Raw genomic sequence first — 17637 nt, 5'->3', positions numbered from 1 at the left:
AACACTTGTATAATGTCAGAACTGAATAATCAGAATGCGAATGTATAAGAGTCAAAGCAAAATTGTAAGTAAATTTGTTGAAAAACTGCTTGATACAGGATAATGATTATGGACATACTTACATTTTTAGGACTTGATTATAGAGTTGCTTCGCTTATAATATTGTACTTTGTTGTCCCAGGAATCAGTATACCAAAAATCAGACCAATCGGATAATTAGGTCACATACAAATTTGTTGTTAAAAATGTAAAAAATCAACATGTTTAAAATGGACGTACGGACATTCTGGTAATGATTATAGAGTTACTACGCTTTCTAACACGTACCTAACTATTACAGGAATCACCATGCAAAATTTGAAATCGATAGGACAATTCTAACATGCCTAAATTAACAAAAAAAAGCTATTTAAAAAAGTAAAAAAATCAACATGTTTAAAATGGACGAACGGACATTTTGGTAATGATTATAGAGTTGCTACGCTTTCTACATCGTACCTAACTACTAAAGGAACCACCATGCAAAATTTGAAATCGATAGGACAATTCTAACATGTCTAAATTAACGAAAAAAGCTATCCGTGACGGACGGACGGACGTACGGACGGACGGACGGACGTACGGACGAACGGACCGACCCTAATTATAGAAAAGCTTCGCTTTTAAAAATAAAATTCGTTTAATAAAAAAATATTTTTTATCTGCCACGGTTTTTTAATACATTGGAAAAATAAAACTGGATATTTGTATTATTAAAATTAATAGCTCAGTAGGCAGGAGGGTGTCAATACCTATTAAAATTAGAAATTGTGTAGTACTGCCTTCGTTTTTTTACCTTCACAAAACTTCACCCCCCCCCCCCCCTCCCTGTTGAAACCCAGTGCACCCGCCTAAATAGCTTAATGTTTTCATTTCACCATGTTCCAGTAAAACGTTTTTTTTTGGAAACGCGCACAATGCCGGTTAAAATTATTTTCCTTTGCTTTTATAAAACAATTATACTGTAACACTGTTAGCAAGGTTAGTGTCCAGTTCTCTGTTATCTTGTTACATATGACAGAGAGAAGAACTATTCCTTAATCAAGTGGAAATGTGAATGCTTAGAAAAGTTGTAGGAGATTTGATTATTAAAAGTTTTCGGTTGAGAGGATAAATGGGACTACACACACTCTCCACACGCTCTAGCTACACTGCACGAGGAGGAGAGACAATTCTATTATCATTGTATAATCAACTAGAATAAGAAAGTGTAACAGATTTAATAACTAGGGATAAACTTCTATAATATTTTTATTACTTTGACAAATGGTATAACATTTAATATACTTTAACCTTTAATTTATGAAATAGATACATTTTTAATTTTTAGTCAGACTTTGACTTTGACTGGAAAGTTTACTTTTTGATGAAAGTTAAGATTAATGTACTTTTGCTTTTGATGATGTTTTGCTGTGTTTTTGGCACTTTGAACTCAACAAAACATTTGATTTCTTCAAAAATTGCTTAACATTTCGTATAAAACTTATTTTATTTAGTTGATATAACTCTATTAAACAAAACCTAGTATATTTACACAAAAAATATCCAATTTCACTGCTTAAAATCACTTTCCCCCTTTCCAATATAAGTTTTTCGACCTTAAAGAGTCACACCTATAGAATTGAATTAATTTCTCATTGGCCCCCACTTTTATCCCTGAGTTCACTTGTTATGGAGAATCTAAATGTGTTGTTTAAAAAGTACATAAAAAATTCCTAAAGAATTTAAAATCAATAAATATTAGACGCATCGATTTATTTATGAGGTATCAAAATCAAAATACTTTTAACTTATAGATTCATTTTCAACTAATATCATTAAAAATATTAAAATTGAGAAATTTCAAAGATACTGAAACAGATCAATGGTAAATAACCAAATAAAAGTGAAGTAAAAAAATATTTCCCTGTTTAAGAAAATTAAACATCTGCCATCAACAGTCCAAAATTTGTAATAGCCTAACTTCAAAATAATGGGTGAAGATAAATTGATCTTTAATTGACCTATCTCTTTATTTCTATATTAATAGAGAAAATGTTTATGAAAATGGTCCCCCTATTCATATGTTTATATGCTTGTCATATTAATAATCCGCCATTCACTTTATTATATTACATCAATGTACTCTTTACATAGTAGAAAACAAATATTGTTTTTTACACAATAATTTATATATCTATAATACAAAGTAGAACGATGTCTGTCTGTCCGTCTGTCTGTCCGTCTGTCCGTCTGTCTGTCCGTCTGAAGCTAAAGATCTCGGTAACCACTGAACCGAATGGGCTCTACTCTTCAGGGAATATACCTACTGGTCCTGTGGTGGTTTTAAGATATTTTCTTGAGGGGCGGGACACCCCTAACCCCCCCAAAAAAAAAAAAATTCCCCCCTTAGGGGAGACTTCAACGTCAAATAAGGTGGTATCGTACATAAAAAATTAAATTTAACAAACAAAAACATTTAAAGTGCCACTAGAGGCCTCTAGGGGCGTAGCCGCTAGTATTATTAAATGTTAATATTATAAAGATACATACATTTTATGGAAAAATAATTTATTAGGATATAAGAATTAAATAAAATTTGGAACAGTTCTTTTGTTTCGATATTTTGATTACAAACCATAGAATATGCAATGCATAGATAAAAGTCATTTTCAATTTATTTCAATAATAAAAAAAAGTGGGTGGTTTTCTTTACCCACTCTGATGGTTGATCCGAAAATTTTGATACCAAAATTAATGTGAATATGTGTATGTGTTTGGTTAGGCCACAGCCTCATTCTCAGCCTGGTGCTGTTGGACACTGGGGGAGGTGAGTACAGAGCAGGACAAGGACAACAACAACAACAACATCACCGCGGAGCTCATCATCAAGCAGCACATCACACTAGTAGTAGTACACTCAACTCTATACACAAGGTAAGCAACATACAAACTTTTTACATTTTGATAAAATAAAAATCTGTTATTGAAAAGTATGGTTTAAACATTCTTATGCATACTAAAGTATTTGGATGTATGTATGTGTGCTCAGTATGACCTCGTAAACGACGGAAACGATGTAAGCAATTTCTAGAAGCGTAGAGGTTGGGGGGGGGGGGGAGGAGGGCAAAATAAAACATAAAAATCTTATTAGAACTTATTAGAACATAAATCTTCCTAGAAAATCATTCAAAACGTCTTTCATTGCGTTAAAATAAGCCAAATTACAAAATCTTTGAGAATCCTCCTGTAACCCATTGAGGAAAATGTTAGTAAATAGTGAAAACATAAAAACATTAATTATTTACAACTTCCAGAAAAATATAAATAAATCCTTTTCTATTCCTCTTGTTTTCCTTTCTATCCAACAATTATAATTTCTTATTTTATCTTTGTTTTTTCTTATTTTACTTATAACAAAAACAATTTTTTTGTGGTTAGTAGGTTAATAACGGAATTTTCTTGAATAGCTAAGGATCAATGTAGAACACAGTAATAGTGTCTGACTGATTATGACGTAACAAAAAAAATTAGCCAATGAGAGGCTGTTATTGACGAATGGTAAAATTTATAGTGGCCTCTCATTGCCTATTTTTTTTTGTTACGTCATAATCAGTCAGACATTATTACTGTGTTCATCAATGTAACCTGTGCCTGGGCTTACGTTCGATAACATTAGCAAAAACGGGTGTAATTTCTCTTGTTATCATAGAATAAAAATGTATGCCTAAACTTCCTTATTTATTGACAGTACCTGTCCAAATTGTGTTCAAAAAGCTCTAACCTGTAGCACTTGTGGCCTCTAGGGGTATATAAGGAAAGGGGGACCAGCGCAAACCCTCTACTTTCCGTTTGTAAAAGTAATATTTTTTTGGAAGGATGTTATTTTTTTTCCTGTGGTGATTACTATTGGTTGTTTGGAGGTACCCTATCCCTAAGTAGTTATAAACTTTCCATAGGTCATTAAGAAGCTTCACTGCACAGGAGAACCATATCGGTCGAGTTGTTCTTAAGATTTAGACAGACAAACAGAAATTATGTTACTTTTATATAAGAATCATGGATTATGTTATCGTAGAATAAAATTGTTCCTATAATTGTTATTTTTTCAGCGTCAAGTCATAGATTATAAGGAATCCCCCTCATAAATATACAATATAATCAATGCCAAAAAATAGAGATAAAGAAAATACCAGGGCTGGCCAGCGGAACATTTTCTGGTCAACTTGGATGCAGATTGTTTCTTTAATAGTGAATGAAAATTATAAATCAAAATTGAAATAAAAGCGGCCAGTTTATAAAAAATAATTAGCGGCTATGCCTCTAGAAACTTGATGGAGGTAAGGGTGGTTAAACTTTTAATTTTAGTTTTGTAAAGAAAAAGTAATTCGAAAATTGGAAGCGTTTTCTCTTTGAAGGGTGTTTGTGGTAACCTCCCCTAAAATAGATAAACCTTCATTTGACCTACGTGAAGCTGGAGTAATGGAGGACCATATCGGTTCAGTGGTTAGCGAGAACCTTTACTACAGACAAAAAACCTTACTTCTTTATACAATAGGATTGCGACTGCAATTGGATATTTTACATGCAACCACTATTTTTGCAGATTGTCCAAAACGGTGCAGGTGGCTTTTAGGTTTAAATTTCTGTGTATCATGTTATTATGTGCGGCTTGAGGCGGCTTGAGGCGGCTGTCAAGTCCTAGAAAATATCATAAAAATAATGTATTATTTTCCATACTTTGTGTGGTGTCTCTAGTGTCGCAAAGTACAATCATTATTATTTACTTTTTATTTTGTAACAGCATAATTATAAACCCAAAAAGACCTTGCTACAAAATTTCTGTATAGAATTAACATACATCTTTAATTAATAAAATTGCCCTTCTGTAGATTGACATTAATGGTGTAAAAATTATAAAGGCACTGATAATTTATAAAACCCAATCAAGATTATTAAATCATTAAGACAATAAATATTATAACTTGCATATAAAAACTCTGGGATAATTTAGAGCACAATGTCTACTACTTCCCTGAAAAACATAAATAACACACTTAGACTATATAAACAATAAACATCCTATTACTATAGTATATATTAAGGGCTAATAATAATAGCTTTAACTTAAGGGGCGATTCTTCGTATTTTCACAGTAGCTTTTCTCCTATTTATAATTCCTGTGGGGGCTTTAACCCTGCGGGGCCAATTACCTAACCCTGCGGGGCTTTCACCTAATCCAATATAACCTAACTTAACCTAAAATAACATATTAAAAGCCATTTTACAAATAGGACGAATCGCCCCTGATGGTGCGTTGCCACGAAAGAGACTATACCCTAAGTTTTTTTTATACAAATGGACTAAATTGTATTTCTCTAACAATAAGAGGTAAATATTTAAATGACTAGAGAAGTTTCCCATTTCTGGCTGCTAGGTTAATTTTGATAAAAAGGTCCAATAAACGCTTAGCAAACAACAAGTTTACCCTGATGTAAATAGAATGTACATATTTGTTTTATGAAGGCTTGTCTTTTCGGGATAAGGGATGATATACATAAATATTTTTTAGAAAAAGAAAATATGATAAAATAAGTAGACTTTTATTTTAGATAAGCTTCATGTTTATCCTTCTAGGTAGAGTGAAGGCTTATTTACAGGGGGTATATTAATCAATCTGTCCTTGTTTTCTCAATTATCATCAATCTAATTGAGATGCATGGGTGGTAGTTTTGAGATTTGTATCATCATACGCCTTGCTTAAGTCAAAGGTGCACTAATTCAACTTAAGGGTCAAGCGCAGCTCATGGTGAAATATTGCTGGTAACTAATGATTTCTGGTTCCTGGGATTATTAAAAGGTTTCTAGATCTAGCATCACAACAAATATTTCTGGAGCCACAAATGTTTAACTCAATACATTATCAGAAGAAATACTATTTCATAATGTATAATTACGTTTCCAGATTGGCTCCGAATCCCATTAAAATCCCCCGGATTGAAACCGGTAATTAGATATCACCGATCCCTTATTCCGTGTTTGTTTAAACAATGTATTAAACATACATGTATAGACTAAATATATATTCATGCTGACATAAACAGTAATATTAATAAGTCTTTTTTTCTCTTTTATAGTTTAACTAGCTACACTTTTCCTCTATTTTCTATTATTTTTCTTGCTATTTCACAACCAAGACGGCGGGCATATTTGTTATTTTTACATAATTAAGTACTTAATTAATTAATCTGCACTAAGCTGCTGATACTGCAAGCCACATCCAGCTGCCAAATTTTGTGCAACCAGTTGCCAAAAAATGCACTACATATGACAATCATCATATTAAAAATCTATTCACGATCAACCGAAGAAGCAGACGTATTTCAGCCGTTTTTATTTCCCAAAAATTGTGTTCAAGCCGCAACTAATACACGTTTTTTATCAATAATCGCCTCCGATACTCTGAATATTATATTTTTTATGGGATTGCCATTAAACTAAACACAAAATGGCTTTAAATTGTCTTCGTTAAATTGTATAAAGTTTAATGTGATGTAAAAATATAAGAAGAACAAGTAAAATGTTAACTTTATATAAAAACTGAAAAGAAAAACTATATACTCTGGGAAGAGGTTTAACTTTACCAAGAAATGTTAAGTAATTTTCATTTAAGATACAACATTTTATCTAGACAAAGTTAACCTGTTTCATATAAATTTATTCTGATACATATAAGGTTTTATGCCATTTGTTTGGAGTTAAATCTATTTTGAATAAATCTTTTAAGAAGAAAAATTAACCATTTTGTTTATTTCAGGTACGGGTTAACCACAGTCCAAGTTCCTGGCAACATTCCAGTTCTCCAGGCAACAGCTGGCAAGACTCGAGTCCAACAGTCAATACCTGGCAACATTCCAGCACTGTGACACATTCCTCAGGCAGCCAGGAGCGCCAGGAGCTGGCTGGCGGGGCCAGGTCTCACCAAACCAGTAATAATAATAACTACAGTTATAAAAGCAACAGGGTTAGTATTTTTTTATGATAACCTTAACAAAGTATTTTTTGGCGATAAAATGGTAAACGAACAATACTTAAGGTTTTGGGAATAGTCCTTTCGTGGCAACGCTCCTTAATTTATTTTAAACTGGCTTTTCATAGGTTATTTTAGGTTAGGTTAGGTTATATTGGGTTAGGTGATTGCCCCACAGGGTTAGGCAATTGCCCCGCAGGGTTAGATCACCCCGCAGGGGCTAGAATTTAGAAAATACGAAGAATCGCCCCTTAAGTTGCGATACCACAAGAGGGACTAATTTTTTAAAGGTAGTAATAACCCATCTACATCCTTACAAAAATAGATAAATTTTACCCATCCCCCCCCCCCCTCAGAACAAATTAGCCTACAGGCACCCAAAAAATATTTGAGGGGTATTATTAGCCACCAATTCTTAATTACCTGATAAAAAACGGATCATGGAAAGAAAACTTTCGTCGCATTTTTACAGTAGTTTTTCTCATATTTCTAGCCCCTGCGAAGGTCTCTAACCCTACGGGACTAATTTCCTAACCCTGCCCGACAATCATTAACATTTACATAACCTAACCTAGCTTAAAGTGACCTAACAAAAGCTGCTGTGAAAATACGACGAAACCCCCGACTTCGTTTTCTTTCAATGATTCCATTAAAACTCTTTCCATGGTGAATTCACTAAGTGAAAAAGTCTTTGATACTTCCCAGTTATTTATTGAAATATATTTCAGTAGACATTGCACCCTCTTCAGTCTTGAGTTTAGTTGGATGTTAAAAGTAATTTACCGCTTTATTTTGACAAACCAAGTGTATTAGTAACACTCTCTAAAATACAAAAAAAGAAACAAAGCTTGAACGTTTTGGGGGAGCAAATCTTTAAAACTTTAGATGCTAAAAATATTTTTTCTCGTGTAAACCTAGTTTTCTTTAGTGCATTGTACTTCTAAATTATTTTCAATTTTACTCAACTTTTAAGAGATTTTACTATAAATTATTATTTAATGGCATATCATATACTTTGATTGCTTTAAATTAGAATTTTCTTAAGTTAAATAAGACTTTCATATTTTTTTTGGTTCTTTCTTTTCTTTGGCTTACTCTAGCAAATTTGAAATATTATTTTTAATTTTACTTTTATGTAAAATATATCGTTATGCTTTGTAAAAGGAGAAATATTGTACAATGCAAGGTTGAATCAATTTAAATATCATTAGACTACTTAACCTACCCCCCCCCCCCACTCTTCACTCTTCTCAATCAAATTTTTGCGCTGTTTTTAATTTAGTAGTCAGTAGATTTGCTATAAGTCCTCTTTTTTTTTAGATGGGGAGGGGGGGGGGACAATGGATGCGCTACAGTTTTTATTGAATTATTTTAGAATACAAGTTTTCACATCTTTTTGACGTCATTTAGCATTAAAAGAGATGATATTTTACGTACAATACATTTTTCTCTAAAGATATGGTTTATATGTTGCTCTCTTAAACTACAAATAAATTTGGTTAAAATTTAGAATTGTTATACATTATTAAAATTAATTTTAATTATTTTATTTTTATTTATTTTATTTCCTTTTTATGGGTAAATTATTGATTAATTATTGAATTAGGTATTTTTTGGCACTTCAAAACTTTGTGACCTTATCATATTGCTGACCGCTGAATCGATTCTCCTTTACAGTTAAGCTTCCTTTAGGTCACAATCTTTTAGGAAAGTTTTACAATTATATGGGGGATGGGTAGAAGAGAATTCGCCCATTGAAAGAAGAAAAATAGGCATAGTACACTATTTCTTTTCAGTATTGATTAGAAATTGATTAATATCCTGTGAATTAGAACCGGTTCTGAGCCATACTGAAAAATCATGTATAGCACCGTATTACAGACAATATCCGCAAATATTAAAATGAAAAGCATAAAATTAATATTAGTTTTGATAGTTTTAATCTTGTAATTTTTTTATTTGATATCCGTGAAAAGCTGTCTATAATGATAAGTGAAGAATAACTATTAACCCTTACAGATCGGGGGGGGGGGGGTCATATTGACCCCCCCCTCTAGTTTTTTCAATGTCATTTTTTTTGTAGGTAAGATGGAGAGCTGTGACTTCATGACTTTTTAAGTTTAGTAATTATGCGTCGGCAAGAGTTGATTTTATTAGGATATCTGGTCTGTGTCGGTCGTGGTGTCCGGTCAAAGTCGGTTGGGTATCACCAAAATTAAAAAAAAATTCTAAATAGTGTTGTGTATAAGGTAGAAACCTATAATTTTTTTGGTGAATACTAAGATATCAATGACCTTATGAGAAAAGTGGTGTTATGACCGTTTGACCGCACCCTGACCGACTTTATGACCGATTTTTGTCCGGCTTTTACTACAGACATATATCCTGAATATCGTGGCTTCTATTACAGCTAGAGACCTGAAATTTTTTTTGGTAAATTCTTGAGCAACAATAAACAGATAAAAATATTAATTGGCGCCGCCAACCGCCGTTTTACCGCCGTAACCGCCGAAAATGGCGGTTTCCGTTATTTGCCGTTTTTCGGCGATGATCAGAAAAAGTAATTTTTTTGTTATGAAAAATAAAAGTTCGTCCTAAAATTTGGTCATCCTAGCTGCAAAATTGGCCGCTCTACAGCTGTTTTAAAATTTAGCGGCTGGCCGCTAAAAAGCGGCTAAGGAGCGGCCTGGCCGCTATGACTAGAAAAAGTAATTTTCTCTAAAAATACACATGAACCACCAGAAAAAAATTTTACGTCTTTATCTGTAACAGAAGCTGAGATAGAGGGGGGGGGTCAATATGACCCCCCCCCCCCCCCCGATCTATTAAGGTGGGAATTGGGGTCCGATCTGTAAGGGTTAAACTAATATTTTCATTTTATTTTCAGCCTCACCAGATGTACAAGCGTGACTCCTCACAACACACAGATACACTTTCCTCAGCCATCATCAACACAACACTCAGTGATACATTGCATTTAAACATCAACACAAACGCACAAACAATGTCACATGATGCGCTGTTAGCCAATGAAAAGACTAGTGCTTCTAATTACTTTTACCTGAACCATCCTGGCGGCGGCGGCGGCAGCAGCAGCAGAGGCGGCCAGGACATGTCCTCTGCCTCGCAGGATCCGTTTTCGCCACAGGATCAGGGGTATTCAGCCGCGGATTACGGGTATTCTGCGGAGGATGATCCCGGCTACTCCCCGTCACCGCAACTCAATCAAACATTTGCAACCACGTGCCTTCGTCAGGAAATGATCATTTACATATGCTTTAAAATATTACTTAATTATTTTAAAATTACAGCTGAAAGAAATTGGTTCTAATTCATTAATTTATACAATAGTAAAAATCAAATATTTCCAACAATTTTAAAAATAAGGGGTAGTATGTTCAGTTTTTGTGTCTTATGTTAGGCTCAATTGGGGACAGATTAGCCCCGAAGGGTACCCCCCCCCCCAAAGGTTAGGCATTAATTATATAAAAACTAATCCGTTCTTTTTTTGCGTTCTCCAGGCACTATCAGGGAAATCACCATATTTCCTGCATCATTAATTTTATTAGAACTAACGGAAATTAAAATTTTAATTTTTTACAATTTGTGTTGATAATATCATGCTATTTTCCTTAATAAGGAATTTTACAGTCAAAAAGGTTCCGTTTCTTTTTACTTTTTACATTTACTTTAAAATGAAAAATAATTTAACTTTTTATGTAAACTATTTTATTTTCCAATTAATACCAATAGACCATTCAAAAAAAATCTTGTTTTTGACAAATCAAGCAACAAAGGTTTTCTTTAAAAAAGATAAAATGAGAAAATACGTTGATATTATGACAGGGTAAAATTGTCGTCAGTTTAGGTTGCTAACATGGACATCATTTATTGGTTAGTTCGTTCATCTAGTAAAAGGGGAGGAGATTGGGTAAAGGGGATGGATGGGGGGTTAACATTAATTTTAGTATATGATAAGCTGGTGTAAGATCCAAGTAATAATAAATCCATTGTCTCAGAACTTAATTTTGGAAGATTTAAAAAAAATATTTTGGCAAATGTTTTTTTGCATTTATTTGTTTATTAAAATACGTAATGATCATTGGTTGCAGGATATTGTGTCGTGTATAGAGTCTGACGCGCGCAGAGAAGCAAAATTTATCTGCAGCTCTGTACCGGTCAACTCAAGGATACGCCGCCTATTGTATCATCCGCTGTACCCGTCCAGGTAACCATCACAGCTGTAGCGCATCTGCTCGTCGTCAAGTAGGTGATAGGTTCGAATCTTGGACCGACACCTCGTCATAAATATAGTCGTAAAAATGGTTCATACTGCTGCTATGTCAAGTGCACATCATAAATAGTTAGGGCAGGGGGAATGACTTGGTCCATAAACAGGAGACAAAGGTCATACATTCAAAGGGTTGGTTGTCTGTTGGATGATACTTAACTTAATATCCACTAGTGGGCGTTAAAATATTGCATCCAATTACAAGCGGATGATGCCCTTGGGTTTTCTAGATAAACAGTACCGCTTAAAGTAACCGGCTTTACAAGAATAATAGGTAATTTTCATTCAATTAAAATAATTCAGCAAACAATATTTTTTAGAAAAAAATATAATTTTGTCCCTTATCTAAATTAGGTATATTTAACTAAGAGGTGGAATCTATTGATCACTGGTTATACCAAATATCCTATTAGCTAAAAGTTTTAAAACCTTGCAAATAAATTGTATCTTTTTTGGAATACAATTATACTGTATGTATGTATCCCCAACGCTCTAAAGTTAGGATTCAGATGCACGCGGTAATTTAAAGTGAGGATCTTTGTAGAAGAAATTCGATTATTAGATTTATTTTATTTAACTCCTTACAACCAAAGAGCAACTTAGGGAAGGTTGCGTGAGTATATTTTGACAAATTACGACATCATTTGTCATTTAAGTTTTAAGTTATATGAAAGCTTGAACTCGGTTTGTAAGCTAACTATTACTGTATGGAAATACAACTTAAGTTTTTCTCTTTCCTTTCTTCAGTGCTATGTTTTTATTAAAAATATAATTTAAACATTATGGAAGAAATGAAGACATAGCCTGTATTTATTTTTCATGTAGATAAATGTTACTATATCTAAAAAACTGCATTGGACTTAATTATAATATTTTTAAAAAGTTTTGCATCTATGCCCAGTGCAAGATTCAAATTTATGTAGAAAAAGAAAACAATTCAAAATGTGCCTTTTTACTCTTTTTACTTTTTTTACTTTAATTCTTTTTGTACAGCATCTAAAAAATCAGATTCTTACGGAAAGAAAGTAAAATTGCTACAAATTATAAGACTCGACTGCCAGTTTATTTTATCTATATATTTATTTTCTTTTTAGGTGTTGGTCGACGCCACTGACCAGCCACCAGTGTCCGCCCCCGGTACTCAATCATACACTGGTGGAGGCTATACAGGTAAATATATATGATTAATAACTATACCTGGCACCAGAGTACACAACTGGTACTCAATCATACACTGGTGGAGGCTATACAGGTAAATAAATATGACTAATAACTATACCTGGCACCAGACCACACCACTGTTACTCAATCATACACTGGTGGAGGCTATACAGGTAAATATATATGATTAATAACTATACCTGGCACTAGAGTACACAACTGGTACTCCATCATACACTGGTGGAGGCTATACAGGTAAATAAATATGACTAATAACTATACCTGGCACCAGACCACACCACTGTTACTCAATCATACACTGGTGGAGGCTATACAGGTAAATATATATGATTAATAACTATACCTGGCACCAGATTACACAACTGGTACTCAATCATACACTGGTGGAGGCTATACAGGTAAATAAATATGACTAATAACTATACCTGGCACCAGACCACACCACTGTTACTCAATCATACACTGGTGGAGGCTATACAGGTAAATATATATGAATAATAACTATACCTGGCACCAGAGTACACAACTGGTACTCAATCATACACTGGTGGAGGCTATACAGGTAAATATATATGATTAATAACTATACCTGGCACCAGAGTACACCACTGGTACTCAATCATACACTGGTGGAGGCTATACAGGTAAATATATACGATTAATAGCTATACCTGGCACCAGAATACACTTTGAGGTTTAACAATAGCCAACAGTAAGAGTTAGACCTATACCTTAGTCCATACACAGTTCAGACTTTCTGATAAAGGTTATGCAATTAAGTAATCACTATTTATAACATATTTATTAAGATAATTAGTTAAATGTTTTAATGTTTAGAGCAACAACTCTGAAGCGTGTGTGTCCGCGGGTAGCTGGGTGCTTTGCCAGATCCTGGCGGTCAACAAGGATATTAGTCAAATTGATGACGTCATGACCAGTGGATTCTGTGTGGGTGACAGTCCCGGGGACGTGGAGGGGGAGGGTTCGTGTTCGGAGGAGAGCTCCTCAATTAGATGTTTTAACTGCCATGAATGTAAGGTGAGTAATCATATAATTTCACAAATTTTATTTGCACTTTATGGGCTGTTGAAAGAGAAAAGGATGCTTTTCTACCAATGACCGGTTAAGCACTGATAACCCCTTCGCCCCCTTATTTTTAAAATAAATATAAGATAGGGCGGGTGTTTCATCTTATGAATTTCCCCTTCAAAGGGCCCTAACCCTGTGTGGCCTATACATGCGGTAGCCTAATCACATGGGACTACTCATTAATTTATGAACCTAGCCTAACCTTACCTAAAGTAAAAAACAAGCTTAAAACAATCCCCTCTTATTTAAATTTATTTAAAAATAAGAGGGAGGAATTTATTAGTCATCAAGAAAGTACTTAGGTCATTCCTGTACCCTGGAACTTTGCTAGCGTCATACCGACCAACATTCCGTCCTTGAACCAGATTTTAAAACCGAAATTTTGTAGTTCTTTAGCAATATCTTTCTATATCTTTAAAAATATATTGATGGCTTGTTAATAATACTGTGCTGTATATACTTTATATGGCCATAATTGTCCTTGTTACAACAGAGTATCCTAGACTATTTCTTACAAATATTGTGTGTATATAAAATTCAGTTCAAATCCTTTCATCGCTTTCTTTTAGTGATTTACATTTTTGAGAATATTTTTCATAGATTTTGTTTATATCAAAATTGTGAATTATAAAACTAAACACATTACTCACTACAAGTTTTTTCTCACCTTTTTAGAAGATTAACTAATCTAGAATTTACACATTTGTTACACATTTGTCCATCGAAATGTTAACAAGATAAAGCAGTTTGCTAAGCTGCTATTATAGATAATTGATGTATTTTAGGTTTTTAGGGCCGGTTGAGTATTGATAACTCTTCACAATTTTCAAATAAATTGAAAATAGGTGTGGAGAGGGGATATTATTTTTGTCCCCTATGTCTAAATACTGCGGGAATCCCTAACCCTGCGGGGCTACCCAGTACCTTATATAACCTATCCTAAACTAAAGTAATAAACACACGAACGAAATTCTTTCTCACATTGTTAATCTATTTCGAAAAAAGATGGGGGGGGGGGGGGTGTATCAGTAGGTACTTTGTGCCGATTTATCTCTCTGTTGTCAGCTAGGCTTTCCCTAAAGTCAGTTTTAATCTGTTTCGTATGGGCAGGCCATTTTTGAGTTATTATGCTTGAGACAAAAGCTCTTGCGGCTTTTTATAATGAAAACAAGCATTAGGGGACCAGCCTTATTATTTAAAAAAATAAATCTGTCCATAGACCAACAAGAAGCTTCTCTGAAATCTGTTCAGCCGTTTATAAGTTTGTAAACTTTATAAAAATAATCATAACATTTGACAAATTGAAACAAAAGTATGAAAATAAATATAAAAGCTTAACATCCTTTGATTTTCCATCTGAAAAATAATATGTATGAATCAGAGAATCTTACTTTTCCATTCTTTTTATTTTATTTTCTTGTCCAAAGACAAAAAGATTTAAGAATAGATTCATTTTTATTTCTTAACAAACCATATGTTTTACTGATTAGAATTATGCTGGGAGCGCATCCGCTAATCTATATCAAAGTTCTGTAGCGACAGGGGTATATTTTCTGTGCAGTTGGTTTCAGCTAAATTACAGATTAATCGGATGAACGGTGTCTGCTGCTTGTGCTGGTAGTGCATAATTTGAACATATTTTGACGACTGGGCTGTTTTCATTGACTAAAAGAATAAATAACTCAAGAAAAATCAAGATAGATATTAAAGAAACTTTATTTATAAGACAGAAAACAGTTATATTTTCAGTGTACAGATATTTAAAAATGGGCTAAGGAGTTACGAATATAAGAAAAGGCAGTTCTCACGAATTGTTTTTTTAAGAGGGGTGTTAAGTTGACAAACCCCTAAAAGCACTGCTACTAAAAATAGGATTTTATTTAATACCATTTAGGTTAACTGGTAACGTGTGTAAGTTTAGTTAAAAAGCCAAAAAAACAAGAAGTTTTTTATACACTTAATGCTTTGTAGAAAAACTAGTGCATACTCCCCTAGTATCTAGGGGCGCTTTATTGAAAGGGACATAGGGGGGCTAGAAAAATAGCTTAAAACCATCATAAAACTTCTATCTGAAAATAAATCAGTCTAAGACCACCTCTGGACCTATTTGAAGTCGGCCAGTGAAAGTGAATCCAATCGTTTCAGTGGTTAAAGAGATCTTAAGCTTTAGACAAAAAACCTTAATACTTTATACAGAAAAATTGATAAATAAAATGAAGACAAGAATTTTAATTTTACGAGTAAAATTTATAAATTTTACATTAACCTTAACATTATAATTCTTTTTTCAACAATTTATCTTGCTAAGCAAATATTTGTTACAAACTTTCACTTTAACACAAAATGTTGGAATTTAAAATGTATATTATGTAAATTTTGCTAAAGGTTAGAATTTCGTGTGTGTCCAAAATAAAACCTGAAATTCAATTTAGAAAACTGATAGAGAGTCAAAAACATGCCCTGTCAATTTTATTGATATAGCTTCAGAAAAATCAACATTAAAAAATTACTTTACAGTTGATTCATTGAAAGACAATCTGCATCGAATGAGTTTTTTTTAATTATGAGGATGTACCCAAGATTTCGAATGGTAGTTTTTTTGTGTGATTTTGAGGTACAAAATAAAAATAAACATGCAAACAATTTCTGGTGTAAGACTCTCCCTCTACCTTTGTTTACAGTGTGATACACTACTTTTACCACTTTTACAACTTTTTTGTCAAAAACACAGTGGCTGTACTTTTGCTAGTGGTAAAAGTGGCAGCACCCCCTTTTACCTATGTGTATTAGATTCATTCATACTGGCCAATGCATTAAAAGTTGCTTACTGATATTTCATTTTTCTTAATATTAGGCATGCAAAAACAGACGAACCTTTACCATCAAAATTACATAAATGCCAGAAATAAGGTGTATCCAATAAGCGAAATAAATATAAAATGAGTTTTAGTGGGCAGATCAAAGGTCCTCAATTCTTTGATATGTCCCCCCCCCCCCAACGACAGCTGAAAACACGTATAGGTTTCGTTGTTTTTTTTCGAATTAATTTCGTTGTTGGTATAAGCTTCATAAGAGCTGTCTTGTTTATTAAAAGTTATTTAATGTCAAAACAGGAAACCAAACTAACTTGATTTGTTAACAGGGTTGGACTGAGAAAGATTTCAGTTAGGTTGGTGGGTGGTTATTTTGACTTTTCTAATTTACATTTTCCTATATGATATTGTTAAATCAAAACAATTTAAATTTGGTTTAAATTTTTGTACTTTAATTATTTCTATTTGTTATATAATTGTTATTTCTCGCATCGTATTATAAACGGCTTTCCGCGGATATAGAATGTACAATTATAAGATTAAAACTATTTTTTTTGCCTCGAGGTGCCGAAGGCACCTACTAAAAAACTGGTTTTAATTTTTTGATTGTACATTTTTATATTCGTAGAAAGCTGGATATAATACGATGCTAGACACAGTTTTTTCGTATGGATGAGAATCGGTTCCTATCCACCGGATTCGAATGAATACGAGAAAGGTGTTTTATGAGTCAGAAGAAAACTTTATCATAACTTATAGGTTTTTTCTTACTTGAACAGCATTTTATTTTGAATTTCTGTCGCAAAAAGTAAAGTATCTCCGTTTTTTTAGATTAGTTAGATTTGTATTGATTAAAATTTAATCATTGACATTAAGCTATTATTCAGAATTTTTAAAGAAATATTTGGATAGATTATAGCTAATTTATTTGTTCATTAGAATCACTAAAGGGGCCCTTGAGGGAAAGTGAGACTGGGGTAAGTCGAACCTCCACTTTGAATTTTATTTTTAAAAAGAAAAAGTAAAAAATTTATTTTTTATTAGGATATCTTTTTTTAGGAGTGATTTCTTTAGATAGGGTGGGAGTAAAAATAACTATAGACCTTCTCTGGAATTATAAGAAGCTTTTCTGTAAAGAAAAACCGTATCGATTTAGCGATTAGTGAGATCTTAAGCTACACACAGACAGACATCCTGTTACTTTTATACAATAA

The 17637-nt window shown here is 33.1% G+C and overlaps 1 protein-coding gene across 1 annotated transcript in view; it reads left to right on the top strand.

Moving 5' to 3' along the window:
• Window positions 1–17637, top strand: part of LOC145335337 (uncharacterized) — a 50117-nt gene that overhangs the window by 20856 nt on the left and 11624 nt on the right. The window contains exons 4-9 of the mRNA XM_080181075.1: window positions 2805–2955; window positions 6836–7042; window positions 9936–10306; window positions 11163–11276; window positions 12434–12509; window positions 13359–13559. Coding sequence (XP_080037201.1) covers window positions 2805–2955; window positions 6836–7042; window positions 9936–10306; window positions 11163–11276; window positions 12434–12509; window positions 13359–13559 — 1120 coding nt within the window. The remainder of the gene's footprint in view (window positions 1–2804; window positions 2956–6835; window positions 7043–9935; window positions 10307–11162; window positions 11277–12433; window positions 12510–13358; window positions 13560–17637) is intronic.

Source organism: Acartia tonsa, chromosome 2 (genome assembly GCF_053477335.1).
Source record: "Acartia tonsa isolate MP-2025a chromosome 2, ASM5347733v1, whole genome shotgun sequence".
In the NCBI taxonomy this organism is placed as follows: domain Eukaryota; kingdom Metazoa; phylum Arthropoda; class Copepoda; order Calanoida; family Acartiidae; genus Acartia; species Acartia tonsa.
This window is presented reverse-complemented; position numbering and strand designations above follow the sequence as displayed.